Below are 17,124 nucleotides of genomic sequence, written 5' to 3'. Positions count from 1 at the left end.
TCAAAAATAAATAAACATTAAAAAAATTTTTTAATGTGAACTAACCAAAATCTATTTTGAGTTATAAAATAGATACATACGTCAAGCAAACCAAGACGGATGGAAGGAAAGACCCCTAACTACCAAAACATAGAATTGCTTCCAAACTGACATGTTATAACTATTTTTGCTTTCATTTTTTTCTTTGATTTCTTAGGAGTTATACTTAAAGTCTAAGTGCTTAAATAAGTTTTGCTACTTAATAAGCTATATAGCAACATCTTGATTCACTTAGCCTAATTACTTTTTGGTGTTCAAGATGGTCACTGTCACTTCATCTGGCCTTGATTTCAAGAGTAGTTTCCCCTCTCTTAACTTCCTGAAACATGTCTTTTTATATCCTGACTGGTGTAATGGAAGGACGTGAGACAACTGGACCACATCCCAACCAGCCCCACCCTTGGCCATCTAAGAGTAATCCGCATGACTCAGCAACATGATTTTTTAGAAGCCAATACACATTTTAAACTACAAGTAATACATTTTTTTAATGTTTATTTTATTTATTTATTTTGAGAGAGAGACAGACAGACAGACAGACAGAAAGGCATAGAGAGAGGGAGAGAGAGAATCCCAAGCAGGCTCCACATTGTCAGTGCAGAGCTCTATGCAGGGCTCAATCTCACAATTGTGTGATCATGACCTGAGCTGAAATCAAGAGTTGGACACTCAGCCAACTGAGTCACCCAGGTGCCTTTACAAGTAATACATTTTAAATACAGTGGTGGCAAATATATGTTATCAATGCTCTGTGTACCATTGCTAATCCACTGGTCAAATCAGCCTAGAGCCCACTGAGGAAAAAGATGTTTTGGCCCACTTTGAGTTCAGTGGTAAAGCATACCAGTGTCTGTATTGAGGTAGGCACAGGGAAAGTCAGAACTCATACCAAAAGCTTTTCATGTCATGTTTAAGGGCAGTAGGGTCCTTGTCTTTGAAGAGCTTGTATTCAAATGGGGAAATCATGATTCATGCCAGGAGCAAGAAAAGGAGACAAAAATTAAAAGAAAATCAAATACAACTCTGAACGCTTGCACATAAACATCCCAACAAGTACGACTGACTGTAGGGAGGGCTGAGTTACGTGCTAAGTGCTGGAAGAAGCCAGAATGCCCTAGGTCAGATGGGGTTAATCTAAAGGTTTTCTGAGGCAGCCAGAAAACTCTGCATTTTGAGTTGGGTTAGAAGGCAGCCAGGAAACATGGTGTGAAGCTGGAGGGGTCCAGGTGAAAAGGAAAGCAGCTTTCTGGATGCTTTCTGACTGCGTTCCCCAAAGTCTTAGCCACCCAGAGTGACCATGCCTGACCTCTGACCTCCCCACAGTGAGGACGTGTGCAAACGTGGCTTCACCGTCATCATCGACATGCGGGGCTCCAAGTGGGACCTCATCAAGCCCCTCCTCAAGACGCTACAGGAAGCCTTTCCAGCTGAGATCCATGTGGCCCTCATCATCAAACCCGACAACTTCTGGCAGAAACAGAAGACCAACTTTGGCAGCTCCAAATTCATCTTTGAGGTGAGCCAGACCTCTCTCTTAGCACCCCCTTTCCCTTCTCTTCTGCTACCCACACACTTCTCACTTCTACTTCTCCACTTACCCTACGATATGCAGGATGGCAGGGGCTGATATTTCAGGATTCGTCGGCTACTGTGGCCTTACCAGTAAGTCTTGGAAGGAATAAAAGCCCAAGAGATTGTCCCGGGCTGTCAGCCAGTCTGTTGAAACTGCTGACCCCGGCTGATTTGTGGCTCCTGACCCATGGGCTGCATGCTCTCCCACTCGCCCTTTCTGAGGCAGGCTGTGGTCATTAACGTGCGGATTTATGTCAAGCCTTTCCCCTTGACTTTCTGTCTTCTGCCTGAGGCTGCCCTGGGGTCTTCCCCCTGCGCACTCCACATCACTGAGTCCCCCTCTCTGTGTCTGCCCCTCTCAGACAAGCATGGTGTCCGTGGAGGGCCTCACGAAGCTGGTGGACCCCTCCCAGCTGACCGAGGAGTTTGATGGCTCCCTGGACTACAACCACGAAGAGTGGATCGAGCTGCGGCTCTCCCTGGAGGAGTTCTTCAACAGTGCTGTGCACCTGCTGTCACGCCTCGAGGACCTACAGGAGATGCTGGCCCGGAAGGAGTTCCCCGTGGACGTGGAAGGCTCACGGCGGCTCATCGACGAGCACACGCAGCTCAAGAAGAAGGTGCTGAAGGCCCCTGTGGAGGAGCTGGACCGGGAGGGGCAGCGGCTGCTGCAGTGTATCCGCTGCAGTGACGGCTTCTCAGGGCGCAACTGCATCCCGGGCAGCGCCGACTTCCAGAGCCTGGTGCCCAAGATCACCAGCCTCCTGGACAAGCTGCACTCCACCCGGCAGCACCTGCACCAGATGTGGCATGTGCGCAAGCTCAAGTTGGACCAGTGCTTCCAGCTACGGCTTTTTGAGCAGGATGCCGAGAAGGTAGGAGGGGAGCTGGCCAGACTGAAGTGGGGCTTGTGTGTGTTGGGGGTTGCTGCTTAGCTTTTTAGGGGAACTTACAGAGGCTGCTGGTCCAACTTCCTGATTAATAATACTTTTGTGGAAAGCTTTAAAAATGTGCCTACTGGTTTGGGATGATTTACTTGGTCATTGATCACTGACTTTTTAAAAAAAGTGTTTATTTATTTATTTTTGACAGAGAGAGAGCGAGCGCACGAGTGAGCAGGGGGTGGGGACAGAGAGAGAGGGAGAGAGAGAATCCCAAGCAGCCTCCACACTGTCAGCACAGAGTCCGATGCGGGGCTCGAAGTCACAAATCATGAGATCATGACCTGAGCAGAAACCAAGAGTCAGACACTTAACTGACTGAGCCACCCAGGCCCTGATTGTTGACTCTCTAAATCTCCCTTTATGTAGTGTTTATTATGTGCCAGATACTGTTGTAAGCACCATGTGTAAATTAACTTATTTTAATCATCTCAAGAGTTGTAAGGGGTAGGTATATGACGGTTATCCCATTTTATAGATGAAGAAACTGGGAAGGCAAATAACTTGGCCAGACTGAGAAGTGTGATGTGATTGTGAAGTCCACACTTTTGCACTGTTGGATGCTGCCCCTCTCAGGACATGCAGTGAGTGGTTAAAGCCAGCTAAGCCACAAGAATAGCAATACTGTTACCAGTCACAATAACACGACTTAGTGATTATTGTCCTGCAGTGTCCTTTACCGTTGACAAAGCACTTTCACATACAGAGTCTTATTTAATCTGTGCAGCCCTTTGATCCTTTGAGGTGGGTGGTGGTGTTTCTGCTGATATACGGGAAACGGGTGCTCTTTGATCCTGGGGCTGTAATGGCAGACTTGACGTATGAATCCAGCTTTCTTCCGTTTGAAGTACAAGGTTCTTCCTTCCATACCACTGCTTTCTGGAGGATTTTCCTCAGCTGCTGTGTACTTTCTCAAGCAAGACCCCACTTTTCCAGCAGTGAATTTTCAAAGCTTTCCCCTTATCAGGGGACATGTGAGAAAGTGAAAAAGAAAAATATCATATAGTGCTTCTTTGCCAGGGATACAGAAGTATCTTCTCTAGATTCTCTCCAAGCTAAAGAAGAGAGTTTACTATTATATGCACTTTAAGAAGAGTGAAATAGGTTTTCCTCCTATCAGTGTTCTGGGGATAACTTCTATTCAAATGCATAATACCACTCTTAGGCATACCGTGATGTTGTGGTAACCTGTGAGTTTTATAGACAGCATCTGATGCAATGGTTTTGTGTCTTTTAAGATCCTATATTGAAAATGTCCTTATGTGTTTGTAAGTAATGAAACCAGGTTATAAAACTATATATAATTATGATCCCAATTTATGTGAGAGTGCCAACATAGGTATAAATGGACAAAATTCATCACAGTGCTGATAGTTTTGATTTCAAGGGTTTATGGTTATGGTTGATTTAATTTCTGTATAAATATTCTTTTTTATACAATTTTTTTCATTTTTATTTATTTTGGACAGAGAGAGAGGGAGAGAGACACAGAGTGTGAGCAGGGGAGGGGCAAAGAGAGAAGGAAACACAGAACCTGAAGCAGGCTCCAAGCTCTGGCCTGTCAGCACAGAGCCCGACGCAGGGCTTGAACCCATGAACTGTGAGATCATGACCTGAGCCAAAGTCAGACGCTCAGCTGGCTGAGCCACCCAGGAGCCCCTCTCTGTATAATTATTCTGTGCTTTCTAATCTTTTATAGTTCATAATCAGATGAAAACCAATATGTGTAATTTTTAAAGATTGCATAGCCCCTTTCTACAAAAGGAATTTTGAATCTCATTTAAGCCAGTTTTTGGAAGAGATATGTAGGAGAGTTTCTTGCACAACCTTAGGAGCTGTGAGGTCTCCCTAGCCTTCCTGAGGGCTCCTTGCCCAGTGGCCCAGTGCCTGGTTCCAGCCCTGGCCTACTCCCCTCTAGGAAGGGCCCCTTGGACTACAGAGTCACTGTCACTGCTCACCAAATGACGAGAGACACCAGGTCAGAAGCCAGATGCTCTGTGAAGCCAGAGGCAGGTACTTTGGCTCCTGTAACCAATAGTGGAAAGATCTGGACATCTCCTTTTTACTTGCAGTCTCTTCTGCTCTGGGGCAAGGAATCTGCTTTACAGCCTGGCCTGGGTGCCTGTTTCAGTGAGCCAGGGTCATAAGGGGAGGCGGAGGACTCAGGTCTGCCGAGAAGTGTTTTGTTTTAGGCACTTCCCTGCACCCGTGAAGCTCAAGGATATGGGAAGCCTGCCTAGGGCACAGATAGCGCCTGTCTCACAAACAAAACACACAAAACAAAATACCTTAACCTCAGAAGTCCCCAGGTAGGGAAGGCTGACCTTCTAGAGTCAGCCAAGCACCAGTCAGCCAGGCAGTAATTTCGGCCACCCATGTATCTTCTCAATTCATGCTTGATTCTTTCTCTAACCCAGAGTGTGATTTTCTGAAGATCACACTCTTGGTTAGACAGAGCTAGTATTTGGTCTGTCTCCAAAGCCCAACCTAACTTTTAACCCAATAGCCCTGCTATCTCTCACTCCCAGGACCTGCCTCTTGCTACCACTGAACACTGCCTGTTAGCCCCTTAGCCATCTGGCCCATGCCCTGATGATTCTGGGGACGACCTCAAATCCCACCTTCAAAGGCACACTCAACAGCAGGTGCTCTTAACCTTTCTGTGCTATGGACCTCTTTGTTCTGGGGAAGCCTGTGGACCCTTCTCAGAGTAACATTTGTAAATGTACAAAATAATACATATGTACATGTACACACACATATATGTGTATACACACACATATATACATACATATCATACATATATATAATATATGTATATGTATGTATTACACACACACACACATATGGCCTTGAAAAATAATTGTTGAAGTGCAGTTATTACATTTTTTTTTAAATAGCCATAACTTGAATACTTCTTTAGGAACATTGTTAAATAACAAGTTCTATTTGAAGTCTTCTACCTACCATAATTTTGAAGTAGTGATGAGCATAAGTGACATTTCGGGGCAAAACCTGATGTGATCTGAGTGTGTGTTTCTGTTGATGTCAGAGGCACAAGTATTGCTAACATTAATGTAGTTTGCTGCCTACATTCATAACGGAAAGGAATGCTATATTTCAGTTACATGTTAGTGACAATAAAGGCATATTTTTTTCCTGTCCAAGTACACAAGCCCTGAGTTCTCTGCAGAGACTCTAAGTTTAGGATCCATGTTCTGTGGTGTATTCATACCATAGAAAGAAGTATGTGTGTGTGGCATGTGTGTGGTGTGCTTGGTGTGTGTAGAGGGGGAGGGGAGAGAATATAAAAAATGAAACATGGAGTGAAAGGAATGATGGGAAGAGGGCAGCTCAGGAATATTTTGATATTGAGTCAGTGGTGAAAATGTTGCTCAGGCTTGACCCAGCTGCCACAGAAAATGTGCTCAGTGTGGGGCAGGAGAGAAAACAGTCCTTTTAAGTTGCTTCAAGATTAATTTAAAATATCTGTGCAGAATCAAGTGCTCAGCCCTTGACTTATTTGGTGTTTTTGAAAGGGGATGAAGAGGGTGGTGGTTTGGGGTAAGGGTTGTCTGCGTGGATCCACATCTAAACAAGGGTGGGAGGAAATAGTTACTGCATGAGCCATGTCCTAGCCTCCCTTCTGGTGGGAGTCTTGTCGGAGGCCTGTAATTCCAGATCTGGGAAACTCTTAGCAAATCGAGGAGTCTGGTGATCACCCAGCTCCTACTTTTGTAAAGAGGTGAGTGCTGGGTCTGTCACCTCTGGCTCTGTGGGGTGACAGCTGTTTCCTAGGGCTTGAATAATACGTGGTGCTCCCCATTTACCAGCTGGTCTTGGGGAGTGAAGCCATTTTTCATCACTTTCCTCTGACCCCTGAAATGATCCTTCCTCATCTTGGGGGTGGTGAGGAGGGAGCCATTTTCTCTGCCAATTAAACACTTAGGGAGGAAGGACTCTGTTCCACGATAACTCATAAAGTAGGCCGCTATTCATTTAATGAACTTCTGTGAGCAGTTGTCATGATCCCCAAACAAGGCACTTCGATAAAGATGAGTAGGCTAGAATTTCTGTCCTGGAACAGCAAGCTGTCACAAACTGCTATTTATTATTACTTATGTCTGCTGTGTGCACCCCATGCCCTAGGCACAACCTCCATGATTGGGGGTTTTTAGAGAAGAGGGAATATTGCAGCTCAGAAATGTTAGGAAAACCTTAATGAGCAATTTGTGGGAGGGCTGGGCAATTCAGAGGTGATACAAGTAGTGCACAATGCGTCTTGTTGGAAGATGAGCAGCACTGCCTTGGTCCTGTGCTCTCTAGCCTGTAACTAATGGGCCTGTCCTCCACTGTGCTCACAGAACACAGGCGGGCTGTCCTCATTAGCCACGTGCAGATTACGACTCTCTTCGCAGACCTGTCTCACAGCTGATTACCCCCACAGCTGCAGTGGACCTTGTATGATGGAGGTGTCTGCCCTGCAGTCATATCCCATTACCAGAGAGAAGGGAGGGCTCTTCCCCAGTAGGGGGCGGTTTGTGGTATTAATGTCCTTAAGTAGCCTCATTCCATGTCCTCTTGCTCCTCAGTGGAGGATCCTTCCTAGCTGCTCCCCTCCCTTTCCTGGGTGCCTAGGGCACATCTTAGAACGGCAGAACTGGAAAAGACCTTGAGATCAGAAAGTCTACCTCCCACACACTGTGGGGAACCCAGCCTTGTTGTCATGATGACCTCATGATGCCCACCAATGTACTGATGCCAGTGACATATATCAGAAACTACTGGAGCTGGGGCTCCTGGGTGGCTCAGGTGGTTAGGAGTCTGACTTCAGCTCAGGTCATGATCTCATGGCTCATGGGTTTGAGTCCCATATCGGGCTCTGTGCTGACAGCTCAGAGCCTGGAGCCTGCTTTGGATTCTGTGTCTCCCTCTCTCTCTGCCCCTCCCCCGCTTGTACTCTGTCTCTCTTCCTCTCTCAAAAATGAATACAATCTTAAAAAAAAAAGATAAAGAAAATACTGGAGCTGCCGCACCATCCAACTTTCCAGTCTGCGGAAGGCCCACAATCTTCCAGTCTTTGCAGGAAACAAGAGCCTCAAAGGGTTCCAGTGTATAAGGGACTTAACTGATACAGAAATCTTCATCTACTCCTCTTCTGAATAAAAACTGATGTCTACCCAGGAGGCCCATGCTCTAGTCTTGCCCAAAGCCATTCTAGAAAGGAGTATATTCCCACTACCTTGTGGGAGAATTCCTGAAAGAGGGAGGACTAAGCCACTCTGCAGGGCTTCCAGTACTGGAATTATGCTTATTATTGGTTTATACAGCATAGTGTGTTTGTTTCATGGGTAAAACAATGCTTGGGACATGCTCAAGACCACAGTTGAAGTGGTATTTAGGTGCCCACCTCCTCTGTAACCCAGGCATCTGCTCAGACGAGACCTTTGCATTTGCTTTGATGAGACTGGCCTCAGTGGTCACCTGAGCCTACCCTCACGATGCTGCCTATGGGAAAGCTCCCTTTGCAGAACCTAATTCTAAATACCTTCCTGCATCTTCATCCTTGCATGGTGGAATTCTGTTTACATGCAAGGGTGCTGTCTGGGCTGAAATGGAGCTGTGCGAGTGGGAATTCAGATTGGTTCTGAGGTGCCACTTTGTCAGTTGGGAGACCTTACACACGTCTTTAATCTCTGACCACTAGTTATGCTCCCAACAAAACAAAGATGAAGAATTTGGGGTAACTCAGTTTCTTTTAACTTTTCTGCTTCTACACCACACTATTCTTACTACTAATACTCTCTCTTTGTGAAAGTGCCTTTCAACGGGAGAAGTGTGGTGGTGAGGCATGTGTGTGGCTGTCGTAGTGGTGGCATTGTGGTAGAGAACAGGTTTGTAAGGGAACATATCAGAATCTCCAAAGTAGTTTGATAAAGACCCCCACCCACCTCAGTCAATAGTGCCTGTCATTCCTCTTCCTTTCAGACTTGCCATACTAATGATATCTAAGCCTCTTTATAGCTCAGCAATTCTGTAAACATTTTTGCCTTTTTGTTATTCATTCTTCCCTATATATCTACAGTAGGCTCTTCTCTCTTCAGAATTATCACCTTGGCTGGTGATGGAAAATAAGTCTTTCTCAGCAACTAAAACCATCATCTATCGAGTTCTGTTCTTGCTTTAAAAAAAGGGGGGGGGGCCTGAGCTGCCCGGGCCTGTTATGAAAATCGAGTGGGGTGATGTGTGGAGGTGCCTGGCACCAGATTTCCCTTCCTTCTTCTTGTGGTGGTTCAGTCATGGCTTCCTCTTCAGTCACTGGGTGCCTGCCAAGACCACACAGAGTGTCATCCAAGCTATCTTCCCAATGGACTTGCTCCAGATAATTTTCGGTAATCCCTAAATGAAACAAAATTGAGGATTGAGTTGTGAAAGAAATTGGCAATTAGGATGTAGGTTCATAGGGGTCCCCAAAGATCACTAGGTTGTGTGGTGCCCTGGCCCGAGGCACAGAGGGGAACACCTAGGTCAAATGGGGGTCATATGTGATGGGTCCAGGTTTGGGAAGTTGCCACAGGAAAGGTCTCTTGGAAAACAGTCTGTCCCTGAAGCAGCCACAGAGGAAAGTGATTCTCCCAGGGGGATGGGATTGCCCCCTCCCCATGTACCTTATGTATCTGAGATACTTGTCACCTTCTGCTTTGCATTATAGCTAAAAGTGTATTTGTTTTATTCTCCTGCAAACTTGGGGCCAGAAACACTTCCTACAGTCCATCCAAGAAACACATCTATGTATTTTGATTTTCTTGGAGATCGGTGCAAAAAAAAAAAAATAATATTACTTTCATGTTACTATGAGAAAATATTTATGGGGCCCGCTGGGGGAAGGACATCGCAGCAGGCATCAGGGCACTGTGCTAAGGGTTACATGCTTATTGTGTTTTGCTGTTTGTATGTCTGTTAACCACATTAGCAATTTAGGACATCCCCAGGATGCCCTGTCACTTGGCAAAGTATCCACTGCTGTTTCCTGTCCTCTCCCTCCAAGGTATAAACATTTCTGATCATTCCCCAGGGCCCAAAGCAAGACCCAAAGTCTTATCCTGCCTGGAGCAATGAGAACCAGTAAGGCCACTTGTGGAGAAATTCCTCTGCCTCTCCTCCCTGCCAGACACTGGCCATTTCTCTTTGCCACACGTCCAAGCCCCACACCCCTCAAGTCAGCAGCGAGCATGACTCCATAGTCATTTGTCAAACTGAAGTGCCATTGTAGCAATTATAATACATAATATTTTTTTTAAATGTCAGTTTTTAAAGTCTTCTCACACTCCTGACCTTAGAGGTTTTGTGGTCCAGCCCTTCCTTTTACATAAAAATCTTTGACCCAGAGTAGAGACCCACCCAAAGTCATCCAGTTGGTGGTTCATCATTTGGTCTCCCATCTGCTTTGTGTAGCAGGCCAGGCAGGTGTGAATATGGGCATCGTTTCGTGGGTGGGAGAGCTGAGGCTTGGTGAGGTTGGGAAGTATGCCTGGGAAAGAGTTGGGTGGGCAGTGTAAGAAGGTGGCCCTCTGCTCTGAGGCTGGGGCTACTCCCCTCCTCCAACACAAACACACACACACACACACACACACACACACACTCACACACACATTCACACACACACACATGCTGACCTTGCCCTGCAGGAGAAGGGGTGTACGGGCCAGCTAGCAACCTAGGAGGTGGCTGCAGGGGCTGGGGAGGAATGGAGGGTGGGGGGTCCTCATCACTGCTCTAGTGAAAGGGAAGGCGCTGGACAGGTCTCCAGGGTCCATGTGGCCAAGTCTCTGTGGTTCACTTGCCTGAGCCCTTCTTGTTGGGAGGATGGCTTCAAAAAGCTGCAACCTTGGGGCAGCCAGAGGGCAAGGTCTTTACTTGGAAGTTTGTAATTTCCTGCTTTTTTTGGAGAAAAGCTTCATGCCCTCTTGTTCCTGCCCTCCCTCCTCCTACGGGAGCCTAAACCACCACCCTCTGCACCCCCCACTGCCTGGGCTCAGGGTGAGGAAGTGTGTCCGTATCCCGCCCCAAGACAGGACACAGTGTCCTGTATTATTTCCAGCCTGCTGGTCCTGGGAATCTCTACTTACTTTTCTCATTTCCTCCTCTTGAACATTAGAAACATTAGAGTCCAAAAATAATCCAAGTCACAGTGTTCTGCAGAGTGCATGTGCAAGTGTTTTCTCTCAAAGCTGTTTTTCTCCTCCTTCCATCCTTTCTGCCTCTCCTGCATTTTCAGCCCCAGTGTATACAGAGGTCACAGGTCTGCAGGAGGCCTGTGGGTGTGGAGAGCAGATTGGAGGCAGGACTGGGAGGAAGTCTAGGCACGGGGCGGAGGGGTGGAGCTCCCTCTCAGATCTCCCAAGGGGTGAGACCAGACAGCCATATGTAAATAGCCCGCATATGTGGCCTCTACTTATAAGTGGACCCTACAGAACTGTGGACCCCATAGTGGCCCCTTGGAATCGAGAACATGGACACTACGTTAAAAATGTTTTTGTCTGATTCTGTGTGTAGCAATTTAGGTGAGCTAGAAACAGAAGGTCCTGATCAGAGACAGAAGTTGTGTGAGGCCCAGGAAAGTAACTGAGAAACACTCACTGATTCACTCCCTTGTCAGCTGACATTACATGTCTACTATGTGCCAGGTCCTCTGCTAGGTGCTGGGGACCCTGTCTCCCACCCAAGCACTGGGTAGAGAAGCATAGGGAAAATCAGGTTCGGCATTGATGTGATTCCTGGTACCTTATGAGAAAAGGATGGCACAGAAATAATACCCACTCTGGTGGTTAGAGCCTGGTTCAGTATCTAGGTCTGTGTTGCTTTCTAGGTGGGAATTAGGGCTGGGGTGCCTAGAGTGTTTTTGGGAAGACAGTGGGTGGTAGCCCAAGGAATAAAGGTAACAGGTCAGCTCTGCCCCAGTAGGGAAGTGAAGGAATGTCTTAAGTACTGTTTTTGAAGAACAAAAAGAAATTCAGGTATAATTTGTTAAGTGAAAGAACAAACTGAGTCTCTACAGCAGGGACCAAAACACCTTCCTTCCCTTTTTCTTCTAGCCTACTTCCCTGCACCCCTCTCCTTCCTTTCCCATCTGTGACCTTTCTCCCCTGTGCCCTCACACCCCTCCAGCCTGCACTCATGCCACTCTTTTTGCTTCCATTCTCTCTGAACCTGTTGCTTCTCTTCCCTTTTGTGGTCCTGCTTCCTTCTGTGGGTGGAGCTAAGGCAGAGCTCCATGTGCGGTGCAGACCTCCTCTGGAGGGCAGAGAGAGCAAAGGCCAGAAGACCCAGCAACCCTTATAGAAAGAGCACTGGCTTTGCAGTCACAGAGACCTGGATTTGAATCCCAGCCCAGCCTCTTGCTAGCTGAATGGCTTTCTGTGGCCAGGTTACGCTGTGTGAGCTGTCTCTTTATCAGTAAAATGTAGATTTTAATAAACGCCTTAGGATTGGTAAAGAAAATGTGTATACAGTATCTAACATGCCCAGAGCCCAGTAGGTGCTCGGCAGATGGCCAGTTTGTGGAGGCAGACTCAGGGTGGACCATGTGCATAGATGGGATCAGGAATGGAAGAGAGGCATGGGGAGGCCTGCTGGGGCCTGGGGAAGGAGGGCAGAGAGTATATCCTCATTCACAGCAAGGGCGCTGGAGCAGACAGTGGGCAGCATGCGACAGCAGAGTGTGTAGGCGAGGTAGGTACCTGGTGCGTGGAGAGACCAGGAAGGGGTCTTGAGGAGGAACTGGTCAGTGAATAATAGCTACTAGATCTACTGCTAGTAGAAAGGAAAGGAAGTGGAAGCATGTGACCAAGATGGGAAGATCTTAGAACACTGTTGCTGAAGGTAAGCCAATTAAATAACTGCCAGATATTGTGCTGGGGCAGGCCACCGGCAGATGGGCTATGGTCAGGCCTTACCACGTTGGAGCAGGGGGCGCTGGCAAACAGTTAGCTGCTGCATAGAGAAAGTCCACCGAGGTGCCTATCCCGGCTATGTAAACAACGCAGATGGGGAAATGTTCAGCTGAACTTGGGGTGCAGAAAGAGGGAGGAGCATGAGCAAAGGCATGGCAGCCCCAAAGTACAGGGTGGGTTCTGGGAGCACCCCTTCCCAGAGAGGCTGGAGCTCAGGCTCTAGGACAGTGTCCCTGCGGCATGGCTCCCCAGGAGTTACAACTGGGGGTCCACTCCCCGAGGAACCAGGGGCCATGGGGAAAGTTGGAATTTGGTGAATAGTTCAGGCCCTGCCAGGATCATCTTAGAATGCTAGAATCTTTGAATCAGTGGGTCTAATCCTTTACTCAGGGCTTCTCTGACACGCATCCTCTAGACTCTCTGCTGAGCATTTCCTGGGTGGAGGAAGCCACAGCTTTGTGAAGCAGCCTGTTTGTTTCATCATTACACACCACTGTTTGTTAGAAAGGCCTCCTGCCACCAGACCAGCATCTGTCTTTCTGGAGCTTCCACCTTGTGGTCTCAGCTCTGCCCTAGAACCCCCCAGAACTAGTTCCTTCCGTCTCCTGGACAGCAGCCCTCTGATGACTTGAAGACAATCCTCATGGACCTTCCCAGTCTTTTTTGCTCCAGGTGAGCTCCCATCACTTCTTCTGGCCTATTTTCACTTGATATGGGCTCTAAGCTCTTCAGTGTGGCATTCCTGGGACCAGTTTTTCAAATGTGAAAAGGGATGGGGAGGGGTCTGCAGCTCTTGATCCCACTTCTACAAGTGAGAGAGATTTTGTGTGTGTGTTTTGGGGAGGGGGGGTGGTGCACTTGTTTCTTGTAGTTCAGGTTAGCCAGTCTGAAACTCCAAGGTATGCCCACCCAGAGAATTACATCCTCTCATTCAAACTGAATGAGGCACTATCTCGTATATGAGTAGAAGATGATGTCTTTTCACACGTATGCATAGAGAGGCTTTTCTAGTATGGAAATATTGAGTTGACAGGATTCTGGTGCCCTGAGTTAGGTGTGCCCAGATCAGGGATGTTCATTCCTGTGTCCCCTGGCGTTCCCTGAGGTCATTCCTAAGCAGAGCCAAAGCTTTGTGGTCTTATCTTGGAGAGTCAGAAAACTCGTGGTAAAACACCCAAAGGAACATTAATTCCCTTGGAGGAAACCTGCCTCTCCTGAAATCCCAGAAGGCTCTTCCCCATGTTCCCCATTTCACCAAGAAACCTCAGTCTCTTACTCTTTGGCTCACCTCCAGCCCTTCTCAGAGAGCCTTTTCTAGGACAAGAAAGTCCCTGCTATGGGAATGGTTGCTGATGTGGTGAGAGAAGACATGCCCTTTCTTGGTATAGAGAAAAAGGGATGTTTGGTTTTCTCCATGCAGATCAGGTAGACCAACTGGTCCTACCTTAGAGTGGTGCTTGTCTTGCCCTAGGAGGTTTCCCTGGGAAGCTGACCCTTGTCATGAGGTGTCAAGAGGAGGTGCAAACCGGAAGGGACTACAATGGGGAATGAGACTGGACTTGGGCATTTGGGCCACACCTTCAGGACATCCTTCTCTGTGCTTTGCACAGCCCTACCGTCTCCTGCCTTTATACCAACCTCCCTCCCACTCTGCCTATTGAAACCCTACCCTAGCTGAAGGTCTGCTCAAACACTGCTTTACTCATTCTTCCCTCTTGGAAGTGGTCTTTCTCTCCTCTGGGCATCTTCCTGTAGCCATTATCCATTCCCCTCAAACTGGACTATTCCAACCTGTATTGTGATTTTACGCTCAGAGGCCTCATTCCTCCCAATATATTGCAAATTCCTGGAGGTCAGGCCCGGTGTCTTAAGATACTTCTGTGTCCCCCTGAGGCACACAGTCAGTACCAAATCAAGAGTGGACTGTGGCACAGTCCATGCTCACTGGGCTGCCTGATGGAGCAAAACTTTTGTGAGCATTCTGAGCTGGCACAAGAGCACCACCTACTGCTGAGTGGTTTCAAAGGACGCCACTTAAAAACGGGTTTTAATAACTTTCATCTTGCAGTGCAGAGAGAGATTGGGAGGCAGGACCCCCACTTCTGGTCTTTTTATACTAATCCAAGGGTGAGCAGATGAGGTGGCAGTGGGAGTGGAAAAGAGAGGGGCAAACTCTGGAGACACTCGAAAGGAAAGGAAGTGGGACCAGGTGACCTACTGGATGCTGGGGAGGAAAGGGAGCTAAGGTAATGACCAGGCCTTCACCTCACGACAGTAGGATTGGGGGCTGGGGGTGGAAAGAAATCTCAAAAACATTTTGGGAGAAGGATGGGTGACTAAATTAAATTTAAATTTCTTTGAAGGCACAGAAGCGTGACAGGAGTGGTGATCAGGCTGCTAAAAGCATTATGCCGTGAATGGTCCCATTACTACATTTCTGCCCTGCTCACAGGGACAAGGGCACTAACTGAACCCAGGAGTTCTCTGCAGGCCTCTGCATAAGATTGTTAAAGAAATGGAGGGTTTTCATAAGAGACTCTTTTTTTTTTTTTAATTTTTTTTTCAACGTTTATTTATTTTTGGGACAGAGAGAGACAGAGCATGAACGGGGGAGGGGCAGAGAGAGAAGGAGACACAGAATCGGAAACAGGCTCCAGGCTCTGAGCCATCAGCCCAGAGCCCGACGCGGGGCTCGAACTCACGGACCGCGAGATCGTGACCTGGCTGAAGTCGGACGCTTAACCGACTGCGCCACCCAGGCGCCCCTTTAAGAGACTCTTAAATACTGAGAACAAACTGAGGGTTGATGGGGGTTGAGGGAGAGGGGAAAGTGGCTGATGGGCATTGAGGAGGGCACCTGTTGGGATGAGCACTGGGTGTTGTATGGAAACTAGTTTGACAATAAATTATATTTAATATAAAAATAAATAAATACAGGAAAAAAAAGAAAGAAATGAAGGGTTTTGAGGAGTGATTAGGCTCTTCATTCCCTAAGTTCTTCCTGAGCATCTGCAGGGTGTGCTCTGCCCGGTGGGGTCTGGAAGCAGGAAGCATGACCAAGCCTCTCTTCCTAGATGTGCCTGAGCCTGGCTCCCGTGCTGCACCTTGCCTGCCCAGACCCCACTGCCGAAGCTGTGGGAAGAGGGCAAAGAGAAAAGGGGGAGTGCCAGGTTCCTTCCTCAGCTGGAGCTCAAGCCCACCTAGCACACACCCCTGCAGCACAGCAGCCACCCTCTTCCCTCAGAGGGAGGGCCACCTCCTCCTTAGCCCATGTGGAATTTTTTCCCCAGATGTGCAAGTGATTGGCACAGCCGATTTTAGGATGCGTGGGAGGACTGGATGAGAACATCCAGCAGACGCTCCATTTTTGCAGTAACAATAATAGTTACCATTTACTGAGTGCATCCTGTATGCCAGGAACAAGCATTAGCTCATCTAAATTAACTTGCCAAGGGCCAGATCTCAGTTTATGTCTAAATTTAGCTTTGGGATAAAGTTGGGCACTCTTTTCTCAGCTTGGATTAAATAGAGTTTGACCTCTTCAATTCTACATTTTGGGAAGTAAGTGAAGCACATTTTCTCACTCCGTTGCTGAGAATATTTTATCAGCATCTGTGGTTCAGATGGAAGGAATTTGGCCACTCAGAGTCAATATCCCGGGGCTGCCTAGGCTGACTCCTGGCTTGGTTGGTCCTGTTTCTCCTCTGCTTGACTTGCTGGCTCCTGGATGACCGTTCCTTCCCCAGAAGGAGGGTACTGTGCATATTGCCAGTGCTGCAGGGAATTTGGTCCATCCAGGCAAACAGACTGGAAATGAAAAACACAAAAAAAACCCTTATTTAAAGTCTGAAAGCATTTACATTAATTGTGGACTTGGTGAGACTTTTCACTCCATCACTTAGCATGAGGAAGGCATGAGTGAGGACCATGGCCTTTTAAGGCCTAACGTGATCATGTGCTTCTCTAGGCTGAGCTACAGCTCATTTTCAAGGGCAGTGTGTGATTTGAGCAGGAAGTTTTGCAGCCTGAGTTTCTCTAATCAGAAAGCAACTACTTTTTGTGACTGCCAGCTTATCCTGCTAAACCCAGGGGAAATAGAACGGGATTAACATGCATTCAGCATCTATTATGTGTTATATTCTGTGCTGGGCACCTTTAATATATTATCTTTACCTCCTCCTTCATATTTGACCCAGACATTGAAGGGGTTGTAAGAACAAGGAGTGTGAGGGGAAAACAAGGAGGGAGTGGGCATGGAGAACCCTCAGTCGGTGAGAAGTCTGTAATGTGCTAATTGATTTTGTTCTGTGAGATCAGGACTGGCTCGGACTCCCCTTTGCAATGAGGTAAATCACTGTCTTATCTGGGGACCTCAGGGTAGACACCCAGTCAGTGTTAAAAACAGATTTGACCGTTTTACTGCCCTTTACTGGTTCCCTGCTGCACACTGAATAAAGGCCAGTTTCTCTGCCTTTCAATCTTTGCCCCTCTGAGACCCAGCCCCTCCCTCATCTTTTGTCATCCTTTCTCACCACCTCTCACTTCTGGAACTCTGTGTACCTCCTCTCTATTCCATATTTTAAGCCTCCAGGCCTTTGCTCAAGTTATGTCATCTCATT

General features: G+C 47.4%; 1 protein-coding gene across 6 annotated transcripts in view; it reads left to right on the top strand.

Moving 5' to 3' along the window:
- Positions 1–17,124, top strand: part of KALRN (kalirin RhoGEF kinase) — a 670,515-nt gene that overhangs the window by 232,454 nt on the left and 420,937 nt on the right. For all 6 annotated transcript variants that reach the window (XM_047099540.1, XM_047099539.1, XM_047099545.1 and 3 more), the window contains exons 4-5: positions 1,363–1,555; positions 1,974–2,486. In XM_047099540.1, coding sequence (XP_046955496.1) covers positions 1,363–1,555; positions 1,974–2,486 — 706 coding nt within the window. The remainder of the gene's footprint in view (positions 1–1,362; positions 1,556–1,973; positions 2,487–17,124) is intronic.

The sequence above is a fragment of the Lynx rufus genome, unplaced genomic scaffold (assembly GCF_022079265.1).
Source record: "Lynx rufus isolate CCGP_SWC_20201006 ecotype Redwood Valley unplaced genomic scaffold, mLynRuf1.p SCAF_5, whole genome shotgun sequence".
In the NCBI taxonomy this organism is placed as follows: Eukaryota; Metazoa; Chordata; class Mammalia; order Carnivora; family Felidae; genus Lynx; species Lynx rufus.
The sequence above is the reverse complement of the archived record's forward strand: the minus strand, read 5'-3'. Positions and strand labels throughout refer to the sequence as shown.